The following is a 17,595-nucleotide window of genomic DNA, read 5'->3' on the forward strand; positions in this document are numbered from 1 at the left end:
TACAACAGCTGGTTTGTTCCTGGAGATGCTGAGGGGAGCTCTGTTCTCAGAGTGCTGAATTTCCTTCTCAGCTCAGGGGTGTTCAGCTTTCCAAGCATCATTTTTCCCCACAGCACCCCTCCGGGTTTACGATAAAAATGGTGATAAGGCAATCAAATGGGATAATCTCCGATTTGTGAAAGGAATAGGAGGGGAATTGAGGATGGGTGCAGATTGCTTTTGTCATGCAGCACCTTGTGTGTGTTTGGTATCGAGGAAACACATAGCTAAAGTAACACAGTCAGCTGTGTTGCTGTGGCAAGCACATTTTGGCAAACACAGACACCTGTTAGAGCAATGGTTAATGCCCCCCGCCCCTTCCCTCCCCTGGCTCCAATCCCCTTGGGCAATGTTTTGGAATAGAAGTACCAATTCATTACAATCTAAGAACAAAAACGCTGAGGTATCCTGATTGTAAAAATATTCATAGAAAGAAAACCTAATGATTTCTGGTCTTTATCAATTTAAATTGCTACCTCTAATAGTTTTGCCCAACTCCGTAATGCAGAAAGATGTGCAGAACATTATGTTTCCTCTCCATCTAGGCAAACATCTTCAGAACACTTCCTAAGAAATTAATTGTATTCAGGCCAGACTTGCATGCTGCCATCCCACAGGAAATGGGTCAGCAATCCATTAAGATGCCATTAGATAATCTAATTTGGAACTTAATCTCTAAATTAACCATGCTCCATACTTGAAGCATACTTGAGAGAAAGGAAAAAAGTTTATGTTTGAATCGATAGGGGAGCCGAAGCGTGAAGAAGGCTGTTTGTTTTTTCTGTAGCTGTGGTCACGTCTCAAGCTGTCTGGTAACCAGGAGAAACCAGACATGATGTAATTCCAGATTGAACTTGAACTTCAGGGACTTAGAATGGGGGAACAATGGACCATAGGAATCAATAATGTCCATTTTCCACATGATTATGTTTGGAGCTTTAAGTTAACCTTTATGGGAGAAGCAGCAAGATCTGCAGTGTGACCAAAATGAATGAGATGATCCAGAAGCAAGACGTTAAAGTAAAGAAAACAACTTGAGTAATATTTTCTGAGCAGCACTGCAGATTCCAGCAGGATTAGAAAAGTTCCCGCTCTGCAGTGAACTGGTTGCCTGTTCTGAGCACTCTTTGTTCACTTAGGTAGGACAAACTTAATCTTATGTTTCCTGTCAGATGATTTTTGGCAGCACTGCTAGGGAAGGAGGAGCATATTACAGAGAATTCCCAAGTGTAAACTGTATCTTTAACCCCTTGGTTACTCCAGTTTCCTACTTCTTGATCATTTCACCTCCAATTTTTTCTTTTGAAGCAGTAAAACTACACTGTTGGGTTTTGTTTTTTTTTTTTTTGGTGCAGTTAGGATTATCTGCATTATTATTTATTCATGCTGATTTCATAAATAAACTTCTAGTCATATTTTTTAAAAGTGCTAAGGTAAAAAATCTAACATTAAAATTGGAAATGGTAATATTGGGGGGAAAAAGCAGTGTAGATGTGGAAAGTGGAGAGTCAGTTTTTCATAGGCGACCCAATGGTCTCTGGTAACCCCAGGCCAGGTTCTTCATGGTCTGGCTGTATGGGAGGCAGCCCTCCACTTGGTCATATCCCCCTCTGTGCATGATTGCAAACCTCCTTTAGCCCTGCCCCTGCCCCAAACACTCATGCATGCTTGGTCCAGAGCACAGCTTGGACATGCACCATTTCTCTGGGCCCTTCCTCTGCTGTGGGTTTTCTTTGTTAGTGATGGTCTCTGTGGCCTCTTCCTGATCTTTCCTTACCTTTTTTTTGTGTTACACTATGACAAAAAGGGGTCTGCAGGTCCTTACAGCAGAATTCCCTTTTTCCTCCTCTGGGAATAAATCAGTGGGTCTTTACCTCCTCCATCTGCTAGATGAGTGGTGTGTGTCTGCTAAACTATAAAAGTTGTCCTAATTTAAGATGAGATATACTTAATATATCTCTTGAAATAAATGCTCACCTTGGAGGTGAAATTTGGGAGTTTAACTACTGATACCAGTTTAGAATGGTAACAGAAGTACCACATTAAGCAGATGCCAGAGAGGTGGTTATTCTTTTGGCAGAAATGCACAAGTGGGAATTTAGCCAGAGCACTGAGCTTAGCACAGTTGCGTTTCCAAAGTTCATACAATCTTAACAATTCGGAATGGTATAGTTCCCTGTACTTGTGCGGGCGAGCACTTTCTTAGCACAGAGATGGAGGAACCTTGCTTGGTCACTCGCTGGTGCCACTTCTCTTGACACCAAAGGCGTTTCTACCTTTTCTGTCCAAAACCTGATCTGGCATGACCTATCTACCTTGTTTTAACTAGTGTGGTCATGCACAGGGTAGTAAAGTTGCAAGAAGGAAATACTGTTTTTGGTGTACTTGCTGAATGGTGAACTACTCTTACAGACTTCTGAAGCTGTAATAGAAAGGAGGTAGTAGCTGGTGGAAAATAAGAATCTTAAAATCCTTCAGATTTACTCAAGTCTGATTGGATTTATTTTATATTGCATTTAGTTAATTGTTTAACATTATTATACTCTTTATGTTATTATAATCTCCAAAGTGGACTGTATATACATATAATGTTAGTCCTGCCTGTGGTCCATTCCAGTAATATTTTAATCAGAGGTTCTTGAAACAGCAATTATTATCTTTAAGAGGAAATCATGGCAGAAATCTTGATTGAATTAACATGTGAAAACCATAATGGAAACTGTAATGGAGAATATTAACCCTGTAGGATGCTTGCAGAATTTTTTTTTGCTATTTTATTACATTTGAACAGATAAATACATTATACTTGCTGTGGGTAGAGAGGGAACTGATGACTGTATAACACACCTGATAGTCTAGTTATGGTGAGAGAAAACTGTTTCTGGTAGTGAAATTACTTACAGGTATAGTGCTTCAGGAAGGTGGGGTGGTCCTGCAAACCATACTCTCTCTCAAAAAGGCCTCTAGTCTGAATCTCACAGCAATAGCTGATGGTGTTTCTCGTGTAATTTTCTTCAAAACTTAACCTAGAGCAGTTCTTTTGAGATCTCACTTCATACTCCAAGGGACAGGCGTTTATGTTATAACCTCTGTCATCTCAGAGCTCATGGGTTTCCTTGGGAGCAGTGAGCTGTAGAGTGGGGTAGACCTGCTTTATTCCACTCATACATACAAAGCTCTTTTATCTGAAGGAAAGAGTGCATGGGCAGAGGGACATCTCATTAACCTCTGCAGGGACAACCAACTTGCCTGTGTCCTGGGCAACGGAAAGAGTTTTGACTTCCCCCATGTTGAAACGCTTAGTGAACTGAGACACAGCATTGCCTGTGCTTTTGTGAAACTGGGGGCTGGAAGTTTACCTGGGAGTTATGCAAACTGCTGGACAGTGTGGTGAAGGGAAAGATGTTTTCCCCTTTCCTGCTGTTGCCACCTGTGTAGGCCCCCAGGCAAAGTTTGCTTTGCAGTCAGCAGTAACTGGCCCTTCTGCTAGGACGCTCTGCAGAGAAACCGTAGATGGTTTCCTTGGCAGAAGATAAACTCTGCAATGCTCACAGAGGTCCCTTCAGAGCAGGTTTGAGAAAGCTGACAGGGGACCTTGCTCTTCTGGGCTGTCAGTCTGGCTTGGCTGAACGCAGGAGCAACGGGGACCTACAAAGCAGGGTGTGCCTCATATGGTAGTTGAAAATTCAATTAAATTTACCGTAAATGTAGTGGGGTACGTGGGAATGTTGGATAGAGAGAGCCATACATATGCCGGTTAGCAGAGCCTGAGTTATTTTTTTTTGCTTCTTCTTTGTATCACAGCTGTTCTCAGAGCTTTGTGGTGTGATTAGTGCTATTCACCTCAGTGACTTTCATTTAGGTTTCCTCTTTGGTTTGCAGTGGTATCAGGACTGGGGTGGCCTGAGACAGAGTTCCATCGAAGTACTCATCAAAGTATGATAAGCTTAGTTTCTAAAATACAACCGGAGCTTGTCAAGCTGTGAAGATTGTGGCTTAGGAAGTGGTGGCAAACAGAGGGGATGTCTGCCAGTGGGGCCAGCCGCTGCCCAGCGGGTGGGTGCAGATCAGGGACTTCAGCCCACCTTCAGCAGTGTCCCAGCGGTGGCTTTTCCAGCCACCGCAGGCAGAAGCAGGCATGTAGCTGCCCTGGCCCCAGGGGTGCCCCATGTCCTGTTCCGCCATCTCGGGTGGGTGGGTGGCAGGAGGCTCCGCGCCAGCGGCGGGGGAGGCTTCTCTAACTCCTGCGGGATCTATGCAGTGTTAACGTGGGAGATTTATTGCTCCCTGAGGACGCATAAGCAGTGTCGACGAATTTGTTGCAGTCCGCGTTTTTGTCATGGTCGTAATGTAAGGTGGGAGGCTTGAAAGGTTTAAATAAACACCTATATTAAATTCGTAAGTCATATGGCAACAACAGTCCTATTAGTCACTTGCTACAACTTATTTTTATTGAGCGCTTTCCACAAAATCAGGATCTCTGTCTCCTATATGAAGAAGCAGATAAGAAAGCTGCTACAAATAGCAATTTGTTCTTTATCAGCACTGACTGCTTTCCTTCACCCACCGTAGTCATTAGAAGGTTGTCAACTTGAAAACAAAGAAAAAAAGTCACATATATATGTATCCAAACACTGAAGGGCACTGTAAATCTTCAGAAAGATAACCTGGAAGCTGTGTATTTAGCCTTTGCAACAGAAATTGTTTAAATACCATGTTGACCTCACACAAAATTAACATTCATTTAGTTAGTGTTTTATTTTCTTTAAATGCGCTAAAGACTGTAAATCCTATGTAACAGCACAGTAAAGAACTGTGCACTGTAAACCAGATATTCAGACAGATCCTGTCTGCAAACAAATCTGCTTGGGTTTTTTATTTTTATTTTTTATTACTCGTTCCCATTTTTACAAATCCCCATGCTTGGAAACGATTTGCATTGTGTCTGTTATTTCAGAATTTACTTCTTAACATGACTGAAATCCAAAGAGAAAGGAACAAAAAATGCCTTTTAAAAGAAATTGTGAAGGAAGATGAAGAATAAGTTGAAACAATTAAGCCTCTTAAATGAGGTTTTGGTATTGATTTTTTTTAAAAAACATAATCTTTTCATCAGATCATATTGGACAAATCTTTCATGCATAACTGAGTTTAAGTCTTTGTGAATATTTCAAGATTTGCAGTGTAAATGTGATTTTTGAATTTCAAAAGGGGCTATTTCTCCACCAACAGAATTTATTTTATTTGAAATAGTAAATAGAATTAAAAAAGAAAGAAAAACACTTAATTAAACATATTAGCTGACCTTAGATTTTGAAAATATGGCAAGATTTTTTTCATTTAGTCTGTCTCCCTTCAGAATTGACCATCATTGAAACAAGCAGGTCAACAATTTTTTTCCCCTTTTTTTGTGTGTGAAACAGAGCTGCCTGAAATTAATTGTTAGGAATCAAAATGGTAAATTAACAGGTTTAGAGATGTAAAGAGTATCAAACAGGATAAATGACAGGAGTAAATGACAGAAGCTGTTTGTATTATTTTAATATAAAAGACATGAGGAACACATCCCATGGATTTCACAGAATAAGTTGACCTCTTTCTTTAATGTTCATACAGCAGCAACTGAAAGGATCACATAAAATGAAATGTAGTTATTTCATACACAATGAAAATAGATTAAAAAGGGTCTGTTTTCCTTTTTACACCCAGTGCCACAGAAGTGCATCTGCTCATCCAGGGAGAGAGCAGTGCAGAAGGGTGACCAAAGACAGAGAAGGAAGAAAACTTCCAGCATCTGTCCTCCACAAAACATACATATGTCGGAGGTTTTAGTCTTCAGATGTGCTATCATGAAGTTTATCAGTCTAATCCCATTATGTATTCCCAAGTAAGGTGTTGTGTTTGTGGAAAACAAGCACCTCATGCGAAGAAAAACTCGATACAATGAAAGGCAGAGGAAGCATGTGTTTGCACGACGTGGGTCCAGTTCTGGTGTTAGTTGTTTGGCAATTACTGCTAACATAACGATGCTGTTTTTCTTCTGAGTAAATTTGATGAGACTTTCTCTAAAGTCCATTATTTCTGGGTTGCCAGGAACACGTCAGGGTCTGCCCTGGGTACTGAATAGAGACAGCTGAGGTCTTTCTTTGAGCATCCATCTTGCAAACACTGTTGGGTACAGTACCTACTGCTAGTTGGTGCCTGGTAGACATGTGAATGCCATTGGGGCTTAAGCTCCTCAGTGACAGAGTGCTTTTGAAATGATGCATTAAGTTCTAAAGTCATTGGATTGCCTTTGAAAATATTTTCTTTCTCAGAAGTTTTTGAAAAATTTACGGTACTTGCTGCTACCCTTGACTTGTGGCTACCCTTGGCTGCAAGTGTTTACATGGCTGGGCCCTGTGTTATCCAGTGTTCCTTAGGCACTGATGCTTTTTGGGAAAAATCTGTAAAGCAAGCAGCTTTTTTGAATAGTAAAGGTCCTCTATTCTCATGGAGACCCACACCTCAGAGGCACATCTTGGGACTGAGACAAGATAAACTGCTGGGTTGTAAGAGGGTAGGAAATTAACCACTGAACCTTTACATTATGCTCTTGAAAAGAAAAAACCTGCATGCTGTAGTGTATTTCACTAGGTCTTCAGTAACATCTGTGGTGCCATATAGTGTCACTTGTATGGTTTGCTTGTGTCTGCTCTATATATTTGTGTCTGAAATTTTTGGGGGCTTTAATAAACAAACAAGCCACTTGGGGTAAGACAGCAGTAATACTGCTTGCAATTGAGGTCAAGGCAAATATTTTTCTTTCAAATAAGTAATATTTTCACAAGGAAAACTGTGAAGTAGAATCTCAAGTAACATTCACAAATTTGGTTTCTTATTTTATCTTAAGTAGAGCTATTAATAATGAATATTGGCTTAACCATGATTCAAATTAATTGCGTTCTAATTTTTGCAACATGTTTAATTTGTGTTTTTTCTCTCTCTCTCTCCTTATCTCTTTTCCCTTTTCAACAGTCCTGGTACCTGGGCTAGCTTGGTTCCTTTTCAAGTATCAAATAGGACACCGATCCTGCCGACAAATGTCCCAAATTATGGTTTGAACATAATTGGAGAGCCTTTCCTTCAAGCAGAAACAAGCAACTGAGGGAAAAAAAAAAAAAAGCAAAATTAAAAAAAGAAAAAAAGAAAGGAAGACAAGATGAGAAAAGAAACTGAAGCAAGAAGAAAAAAATAGACCAGCAATTGCAGCTCTTACAATCACTAATTCCCTTATGGTTGAAACTGAAATGACATACAAAGGGTCGATGATATTTCACTGATGGGTAGAATGCAGCCCCTGCTAAGTAGCCTTTGTTATATGAAGTCCGCTGGGAAATAGATGTTCTGTCTCTGACAATATATTTTAACTGACTTTCTAGATGCCTTAATATTTGCATGATAAGCTAGTTTTATTGGTTTAGTATTCTTGTTGTTTACGCATGGGATCACTATTCCTGGTTATCTCACAAAACAAAGGCTAGGCAGCAGCAACAGAGCTGCAGGAGGACAAGGGCCGTGAGCCAGCCATTTTCTCAACACTCTGATTTCTAAATGTTTTAAAAATAAGCTCTGTAGCCTTTAGTTATCAGTGTGGATTTATTAAACTTTGACCCTTAATTCAGCCTTTTCTAGTGTGTTATGCAGTTTGAAGTTTTCCATCAGTATGAACACACAGGCTCTATGGAAGAAATGCCTCTATGTAGGTAAAAGTGTTATCTTCTCATGCAACAGTAAAAAAGAAAAGGAAAAAAGTGAACATTTTCCCCACTAAAGGAACACTTATAGAGGCAAGTGCAATTTAAAAATCGTATCTAAGGGGTCATCACTATAAGTCCTTCAGCCCTTGGACTCTAAATTGAGGGGATTAAAAATAGAAATAAAAATTACGTTGAACAAACTTCTTTTTCCCCTCAGTTTTTGAGGGCATTAAAAGGCATTAATCGAGACAAATCATGTCCTTGAGAAAAAGAAATCAATGGAAACACAGCACTTATGTTGGTTTAGCTGCTGCCTCCACAGAGGGGTAGAATTTATTTATTTAAAGTTACTGGTTGCATCAAGAACCCATAGGGTTTACATGTTTCTGTAAAATCTGCATCATAGAGACAAAGAGATAGGCAAATCCATGTCACAAGGGCAAAGCTTACCGTTTACAAACTGGTAATACCAGGATGGGGATATGTTATATTTAAATAATGCACTCTTAATGTAAGTTTAATTACAGGGTGCTGAAAACTTGCATGGTGCTTTCAGAAGTTAGCCTTGTTCAACAATTTTCACATATTGACAGTTATATAACGTGCATGGGCAGACATTTTGCCTCTATGTCTCTTTAAAAAAATAAATTAAAATACTCTTTCCAGTAATCCTAATTTGCACGAAGATATAATGTCCACATTACGTGCCTTGCCTTGAAATCTAAAAAATGGAAAAAAAGAAAAAAAGAAAAAAAAACACAAAAAAATTGACATCACTACACTTGTTTTGCTGCATTTATTATCATTTTAAATCTTTACCATTTTTATGACAAGATATTTTGTACTCCAGATGGGAAAAAGTGTGACATCATGGATTTTTTAGACAGTTATAACTTTATCTCACATTTATAAAGCATATCATGGCTGTGTATAGTTGCCGCTTAAAAATTGTAATCGACCAGCAATATTTTCAGTATTTTGGTGTTTTTTCTATTAACCTTTCATGTTTTTCATCTTCCAATTAATATTGGGGGGAGGGGATACAAATTTATACGAATTATGCAATACCAAGTTTTGCCTATGTAGGTAGTGCTTTTAGCTGTATTGGTTATTATAGGTAAGTACACAGAGTTAAAAGAAAAAAAAAAAAAAAAGAATAATGTATGCTTTTTTTGTTTGTTTTAATTGACCAAAGTGGGTACTGCTATTTTTGCAGTGTGATGAGGTCCTTTTCTGTACTGAGAGGTGGACAGGGGATTTTTTTTTATACATACATATATATATATTCTGGGGTGGGTGGGGAGGATTTTTAACACTTTACAGTGTAGCTGTGAAGCAGTGCACCCTTAGCCAGGCGAGGGCTGCAAAGCGACTGTTCTGCCTACTGTGACAAACTTGCAAATCGGTTCCCTCTTTTTAACTTCCCACCTGGGGTGCAAGCTGAAATCATTTCTGGATTTAAAAAATAAATAATGAATTCTGTTGGAGGCAGACTTGACTTGAGGAAATTGTTTTACTTTTTTTTTTTTCTTGAGAAAGAGAAAGAGAGAGAGAAAGACAGACAGACAGAGAGAGAAAGAGGTCAAGACCCACAGTGAGATGAAGCCTTTTCCATTCTGGCAAAGATACTGCATCCTAAATTGTTCACGTTACAAACGTTTTTAGCTCAGAATGACAAAGCCGCTTGCTTTGTCTAGGAACCACACGTACAGAGCAAAAATCTTTGCTGGCATAATTCCACTGACTCCAATTGACTCCGGAGTTGCTCCTGCAGAGAATTTGCCTCCCTTAGTCTGCTTAACTGGTAAATACTCCTTTTTTTTTTTCCTATGGCAAAACATAGGAAATTTCTTCGCCCCCCTGCCCAAGTTTGTTAACTCACAGGCATCTGAATTACAATTTTCAGCTTGCTCAGGCTGTGTCAGAGGTTTACAGTGTCTTCTCGTACAGCAGGTCAGATGGAGAGCTCTGGGCTCTAGTGGGGGAGGAATTTCTTAATGCATGGAATTAGACTATGATGTAAATAAAAGTGTACTTCCAGTAAAATCACATTTTGCAGATCCGTAGTGGGCCCGTTGCTGGAGACCTCTTGTGCACTGGCAATCTTTGTGATGAATGGCTCAACACAGTGAATTTTTCTTAAAAGCATATACTTTTATTAGGGTGCAAGCAGAGGAGAGTATAGATGTGAGGGTACGGGATACCCTGGTTGAAAAATTCATCCCTTCGCAGTTTCCTCTGCTCTTGGGAGATTTTCCTACCCCTGAGGTGTAGCTCCAGGAACAGCCACCCCACCGGGCGCTGGGCAGGGGCACACCAAGGTCAGTCCCTTCTGGCCCTGGCCACCACGTGGAAACTAACGAGCCGCGGTGGTGATACATCCCCACGTCTCCAGTAGGAGATAATGTGCATAGTCAGGGCCTGAATAGCTGCAGAGACGGGAGCTGTAGAAAAGCAAATCCTTGAGATTTATCTATTGCTAAACCAAAAGAAAGAAAACCCCACACAAAAAGATAAGATGCCAAAAGAAGATGAAAATGCAAATTCATGTTGCTCTTTTTCCGAGCCTTGTAGTAAGTGAATTTGTTCACGAAGCACATGGCTGTTGAGATTACCGAAACGTACTAGACCCACCCAGCGACCACGTCGGGCTCTGGCCTAGTAAAACAAAGTACGTATTGTCCTTTCCGCATGCCACTGACACTGAGGGGTTTGGGAGCAGAGGGGTGTGCTGGGGGGGCTGTCCTTCCTTAGCGCCATTAGCAAGGTGTCCCCCTTAGGCTTTTAATAGGACACCAGGATGAAACTGAAACGCGTTCAGGCTGCAAAGTGCAATATGCACTGCAAAGTCAAAATGATTACTGCCCTTGTAGGAAGATGGATGCCATTAACGGAGCTTTTTTGTTACCTCTGACCTCCTGTATGAAAAAAACTGAGCTTACAGATGCAATATTTTAAAAAGCAAACTCCTCCCTTCCATGTGAATGAATCGGGTTGTTCATCAGCTGTGGGTTTTTTCCACCTGCCTCTCTTAATAGAAAAGCCAGTTTGAAAGAAAATGAACTTTTCATTTATTGTAGGTTTGGTTTCGGGTTGGGTTTTTTTTTTCTTTTTTTTTTTTAAGCTCAGCAGTCAAAAGATTCAGATAAAATTGAGAACTCAAATCCAGTCTCTGGCCTCCTCCTTCACCAGGAAGTGTATTCTGACTGAATCGAGCCACCCCGTTCTATGTGCACTGTTCTGCCTTTATTAAGTTGCTTTGCAGCCCTAGCCTCACGGCTGTGCCACTGAAGTGTGTTTCCCCTGGAGTGACATGAACGTTTGAGGCTTGACTAAGGAAAAAAAAAAGGCAGTGAAGGAGACTGTACATAAAGACATGGCAAAAATATTAATTATAGCAATATAGTTGTGGGGTGATGTTCAGGTGGGCAGCTCCATTGAAAATATGTGAATGAATCTGTGAAGCTGCAAGTAGCGAGAAGAAAGGAGGATCTTCTGAATGAACCGCCTACCTTGTAGACAGTAATTTGTACACTGTATAGTTTTGTTAAGATTTTTTTTTTTTTAATTAAAATACCCTTGTTTGTAAAGCTAACTTTTTAACAATTACAATGGAAATGCATGTCATTTCCATTTTTAAAGTAAACAAGAATATTCCTTGTTTGGAAACTGGACTTGGGTTAAAACTCTCCAGTTTCTTAATTTATGTATTAAAAAATCTGTCCATGTTAGGAGTTATTTCGCAGATTCCTGTGCTTGAAAAGCATAGGTCACTAATCCTTTAAAAATGTAAATGGAGAAAAGTTATATTTTATGAAGGTTATTTTGTTGTATTTAGTATTGGAAAAGTTGGTTTTCAGAGCATTTCAAAATGTTGGAAGCACCACTGTCTTTTTATTAGTATATATGGCCTTTAGCAAAAGTTTTTTGTGATTGTTACATGATGGTATTTAAGATTAGGTTCACAGAGCAATTCAGGATAGGCAGAGAACTAAAACAGTACTTATGTCTCACATAGCTGTGTCCTCAGGGAGCAGAATTTTGGATTTGCAACTTGTAGCTTCATAAGGACTTAATGAAAGAGATTGCACAAGGACATACTCAGCTGTGACACCGGAGTGTGTTCTGTACCTAAATCTAAATTATATTTACTGTGTGAGATTATGAAGGCTGCAGAAAGTTATCCCATATTCAGTGTACAGTATTCACTCTTAATGAAACAACTCTCTTAAATGTTGCTGGCAGTAAGGCCCCAAGCATGACATCCAATATAGTTTACATGATCCTGTCAAGGTCTTTTGTTAACATTAACCAGCTGCATGCTCCTGGACTTTTTTATCAGGTTTCTATAGAAAACTTCTAAAAGAAAAAAGAGAGTAAAATCATATGCAGGCTAATCAAGCTAAACAGGAAAAGCTCAAAGTTGAATGTTCTACTCCATGCTGAAGGAGCTGAAAACTGCCTCCTTCTGATTTGCACTTTCTGCTATTTCCCCAGTTTTTTCTAATTCCTCAAAATTGTGTGGGTGTGGTGGAGCACTGCAGTTGGAGGATAACACGGACCACTGATTTTGCCCTTTAACCCTGCACAATGACCTTTGCATCAGCCAAACTTATTGCCATGACAACTCTTTGTACTGTTTCCATGCCACAGCTCTGTTGGTCACATTGTTAATAGTAAAGGGGACAAGTTGGAGACGGTCAATTTTTACATTTTTTGTTGCAATTTTTTCTTCAATGGTTGTAAGTAGTTGTGTTTGTTTGTTTTTTTGTTTTTTTTTTTTTTTTTTTAAATGATAAAAGGGTTCACTAGTTATTACTCTTTAGAAATATCTGTGTGTTGCAATTCAAATGTATGTTGAATTTGTGAAAAGGGCTTCAGTGCCACTAGCATCATAATATCCTAGAATAAGCCTTTGATACTTTTATTGCATGATACGGTAACAGTAAAACAAAAGGTGGCCTAAATAAACAGAGAGCAGTGTGAGCTAGTGACACTAAAGCCAGTCTTTGTATTACTGTATTTTTGACAGAATGGTTTTGAAAACTGTGCTACAGGGACTGATGTGGCAAATGTATCTCTATATGCAGAAGGAAGTTTTTTAAGAAGTATGGCTTATTATGCATTCTTCATTGAGGGCATTGAAGTTGCATGGACTGATAGAAGTTGATGCAAAATGAGAAAGAAACAAAAACCAGCAAAATGTTTACCAAAAAACTCAAACAAATGAGCAGTGCCTGTTCAATTTCACAGTCTCTGTTGAGTTCAGTTGTAAATATGTTTCAGATAACATTTTCTTCAAAAAAAAAATAAAAAATCTACAACATTGTAGAATGTGAGGGGTTCCTCAATCCCAGGCATAGGCTTCTCAAGAGCTGCATTAGATTATGTCTTCATCAAGCTGTTAATTTGTGCTTATATCATATAGAACTTTTAGTAAGCTGGGAAGAGGCACCCCATCTCAATGATATTTCTCTGAGAACAACTTTTGTAGGGCTGTGTGTTTCTTTAGATACATTTAGTACAACTGTAGGTGACAAGTAGTCAGTTATTGCTTGCTAGCTACACACCAGGGTTGATCCATTTTAAAACTTTTGGCATTTTTCCCCATACTGTAGGCCATAAATCCTGAAGGTTACATTTTAATTAAAAAGGAGGTGCGTGCACAGTCTTTGTGTAATGAACCTTCACTAGTAGGATGCATTACAGTACAGCTACTTAATTTCGAAATTAGGGCCCTCTGGCATCAGACCTGTTTTTAGCCTGAGTGTTAACAAAGGTTTTTATTGTGCCTGGTTGGAGGATAATAATGTTCTTTTTGGTACTTTTTTTAGGTTACAAATGAACTCAACTGCCACAAGTTTTAAACTGGTGTAAATCAAGCTTGACTTAATGTGATTGTTACTGTTATATCCAGCCTATACTGCTAGCAGCTGCTCATACTGCAGTCAATTACTGGAAGCGGATATATTTCCTATGCAAAAACTGTTTAAACAATAAAAATGAGCTATGCTACAGACCCTGGTCTTATGGTTGTTTTTTTTTTTTTTTTCTTCTTCTTCTATCTCTAAGAGTCGTAATTAGTAATATCTTAGAAACTAACCTTAAACCTTGTACCCTGATAGCACGGCAGAACTTACGGAGTTCTGTGTATACTTAGTTTGGGTTTAACATGTTTGTTTGCATACGGTTTGGCTTAGTGGTTACACTGAAAAAAAGAGAACAGAAACAAAAGGAGGCAGATAATCAGCTCAATTTCAAAGTTCATATTTAGTTTTCATCATCGTATTTTACCAGCCCTAGTAATTATACAGGTGACCTGAACTGCTGCTTCTGTGATGTAAAATTGAGCGTGATAGCATATGGGGAGGAGACCTTTGTTTTATTTCAATGTTATTCACTTGTGACAGACAGTAAATCTTTGATTTCTTAACAGCCTTCATGATAACATTTTCATTAAATAAAGAGAGCAAGATTCAATCTTCCCAAAACTCTTCGTGACTTCAGAAAGCTTTGTTTTGGGTCGAGGCCTCTGAAATCTACAAAAGAAGAATTATTTTTCATACATGGGATGTTTCATTCAGCTCATCTTTCTGGAAATACATTGTTTTCTTCTTATACCATTAGGAATCCATAAACCAATAGCAACAGCCAGCAAGCAGCATGAATACGGTCAAGAGATGACTGACTGGATCACAGTGTAAACACTTAAACTGGATTATATAAAAATCCTCAAATTTTGCCCCACAGTGAGGCTAAGCAACTCTCCATCTACTTAGATAAAAATATTCTGCAGGTTCTAGACCATAAGCATTATCCAGTTTCAGCCGTTAGTGTGAAAAATGCAAACTGGTTTGTTATTTTTCCCCACTGGTTTGTTTACATAAAGAGCATTTGTTTATTAAGTGGACTCATTTTTCTGTGAAAGGGCCTTTGTTGTATGCGTGTCGCTCCAAAACAAATTGTCAGGCACTGAAAAGTTAGGAAATTATACCAATTTGTCCTGCTAGGGGTTCCTTGAGTGCCGTCGTTTGGACATGATTTGAAAACTGTATTAAGGACTTCAGGTACCACATCTCAAAATCCAAAACAGAAAAACTTCCTGCATAACCCAGAGATGCTTAAATTCAGTCCTTCCTCCCCTTTCTGATAAGGGAATTCCCTGCTTCCCAGGCACTCAGCAGCCCCCTGGCAAAGCAGCCCGTGGCTCCATACATAACCCACCGGAACCCTGCAGCGAGCTTCCGACATGACTTTGATCCTCCACTCCGCGTGTGCCAGCTGCCCGGTGGCACTGATTCGAGTAGGCCAGGACAAAGCACGGCAGCTGCCTGCATTCATTCAGGCTGCCAGTGCCAGAGCCAGGGCTGCAATGCCATGCTCAAGATGCACAATGTAATGCCCAAGAAGACCCACATAGAAGGAGCAGGAAGGAGAGCGTGCAAAGAAGGCATGCAAAGAAGCTCCTGGCTCAGGCCTTTCTAAGTTTTTGAGAAGAAACGGACAAGCAATCCGTGGACTGGTGTTTAAAGTCCTTTTTTAAACTCCAGTGTTACTTTTGTGTGTTTTCCCCTGGGCTTAAAAATAATAATTGAAAAAGAACAGAAATCTTGCCACCAGATCCAAACACATGCGCAAGCTGCAATGTGCAGTGGCACCTCACAGTTTTTTGCTGTTTAGGTCATTAAATTAAGTTTTTAAGTTATCTTTGCCGTGTGGGGGTTTCTTTGTGAGACTTACTTTTCTTTCTATTTTGGTTACTGACCTAAATTTGTTTATTATAGCTGTTGTTCAATCAGCTTGTCTCTGACTGGGCAAAGCTGAAAACAAAAGTAGTCTTGGCTTCTTGCTTGTGTGCCTGGGCTCATGGGCATCTGGGCGTTCCTTGGGGATGAAGGCACTGAGTCCTAGGGGACCCTTGGGAGTGTTTAGCTGCCAAAATCTGAATGACATCCATGAATGTCTATGAAGAGAAGAAGGCTGTTGAATGCTCAGGACCAAACAAAAAGTTCTGTAGGGAAGGCCTGTACTTTGCTGGAGGAAGAAAAGGCTCATCGCTGCTATCCAGGTAACTCGCATGCCCCTTCTCACATCTCCACTTAAAGAAGCATCAGCCTTAAGTCTTTCTGGTAAGGTAACTACAGGATTGTTTTATGGACAGGGTATATACCTCACCCTGAGGAATGGCAGAACTATGTCTACTGACACTTAACAACAGAGCAGTCTAAGGCAAACTGTTGGCATTGTTGGTCAAAATTCGACAGATGCAAGCAGGATCTAGCAAAGGGAACTTCATTAGAAGAGCTATCCTACGTCATTATAGCATCCACTGGTGGTTTTTTTAAGGTCCTTATTGGCATGAAATCAGCTACTATTACCAAGGCCATTACTCACAAATGTCAATTGACTGGGTCGCTGAGAGCTGTAAAGATCTGCCCAAAGCTGTACAAGGATTCAAGTGTGTGTTGAACTCAATTTACCTTTGGTGGCATTCACCACTATATAGTGCTCCAGTCCACTTTTCGAACTCTGTTCAGAGCATCAGCAAGTTAGTTCTCCAGACAAAGAACGGAGTGAACAAAGTTACAGGATACTACTTGCAAAATACAAAGCTTTAAAAAATATGGGTGGTGGTGTCAACACCACCAGCCCTTCACCTCAAGCTTGACCTGCAGTTCTGCAGTTGGCCTCTGCACATGGTGTTATGAGGTGCCTAAGCAGAACATGGTGTTTAAAAAAAAGGTGGTGGTGGGGAACCTGCTCCTTTAGGAGGCTGATCTGGTGCCACTGGAGTCAACAGAAATCCCTCATCTGTTTTTTAACAAGGATTGGATCAGGCCTACACTGCTGGCAAGGGACCTTAATTCAGGTGAATGTGGATTTCCAGGTCTTAACATGTGCGTTGTTGTTTTTTATTTTTCCCCTAAAGCGTGTGCCTTAGGGTAAAAGGAGGTGTTCAAAGCAGAACATAACTGTTTCTGCTTGCTAAGCTGATGCTCGCTACTAAAACAATGGTCTCCATTGACTATATTTAGCTGCACTGCAGGCTGCCAAAACCAGCACACATTGCTGTGGGCAGACAAGCAAGGAAGTCTGATACACAACAGGACTGGGGCAAGGATAAAAGATATATCTCCCCATAACTGACAAGTCAAGCACTGCAGCACTGTGAAGCTGGAACCATATCAATTGTAAGCAGCTGTCTATTCAATTTTCAAAAACTCTCTGATCATATAATTATGGATGTTTCAAGAAACAAATGGTGCCCCTGGTTAGACTGCTGAAATGCCTCTGAATGCAATGAGGTCACCCAAGGGTAAGTGGGGGCTTTAGTACTTAAACACTTTTCAGACATAATTCTGGTTGTAAAACACTTCTCTCCCAAATTATTTGAGATTGAAATATTTCCCTCAGTGTATTTCTCTTCTGCAGTATATTGAAAAATGTCACAGTTACTTACAGTGGATTTGTTCCACAGCCCAGAAAGCTTGGACCTGTGTAAACCCGCAGAAGTCGAGTACATTTTTCTGTTTCATGGAGAAAAGATTTTTTTTTTTTATGGTAGCTTGATCTCTTTCCACCTCCCTCCCCACTTTTAAAATAATATGATGTGATAATTCACTTTGTATGTAATACCTAAAATGCCTAATGTATGCTAGTGTGTTTCTGTTTTGATCAGGAGAGGAGGACACACACCACAATAGGCATAAAATACACTTATTAATAAGAAAATAAACTCAATATAACACGATGCCTCACCAAGTCATCAAGGTTTTTTGGTGAGTAATGAGCATGAAGAGCTCAGCATCAGAGTGAG

The 17,595-nt window shown here is 39.8% G+C and overlaps 1 protein-coding gene across 7 annotated transcripts in view; it reads left to right on the forward strand.

Moving 5' to 3' along the window:
• The window catches only part of NFIB (nuclear factor I B), a 176,895-nt gene extending 163,100 nt beyond the window's left edge, over positions 1 to 13,795 (forward strand). For 4 of the 7 annotated variants that reach the window (XM_063319683.1, XM_063319684.1, XM_063319688.1 and 1 more), the window contains one exon: positions 7,057 to 13,795. In XM_063319683.1, coding sequence (XP_063175753.1) covers positions 7,057 to 7,186 — 130 coding nt within the window. In that variant the 3' untranslated portion in view covers positions 7,187 to 13,795. The remainder of the gene's footprint in view (positions 1 to 7,056) is intronic. The other 3 variants (XM_063319686.1, XM_063319687.1, XM_063319690.1) reach the window with 1 other exon arrangement.
• Positions 13,796 to 17,595: the final 3,800 nt, after the last annotated feature.

Source organism: Chroicocephalus ridibundus, chromosome Z (assembly GCF_963924245.1).
Source record: "Chroicocephalus ridibundus chromosome Z, bChrRid1.1, whole genome shotgun sequence".
Taxonomy (NCBI): Eukaryota; Metazoa; Chordata; class Aves; order Charadriiformes; family Laridae; genus Chroicocephalus; species Chroicocephalus ridibundus.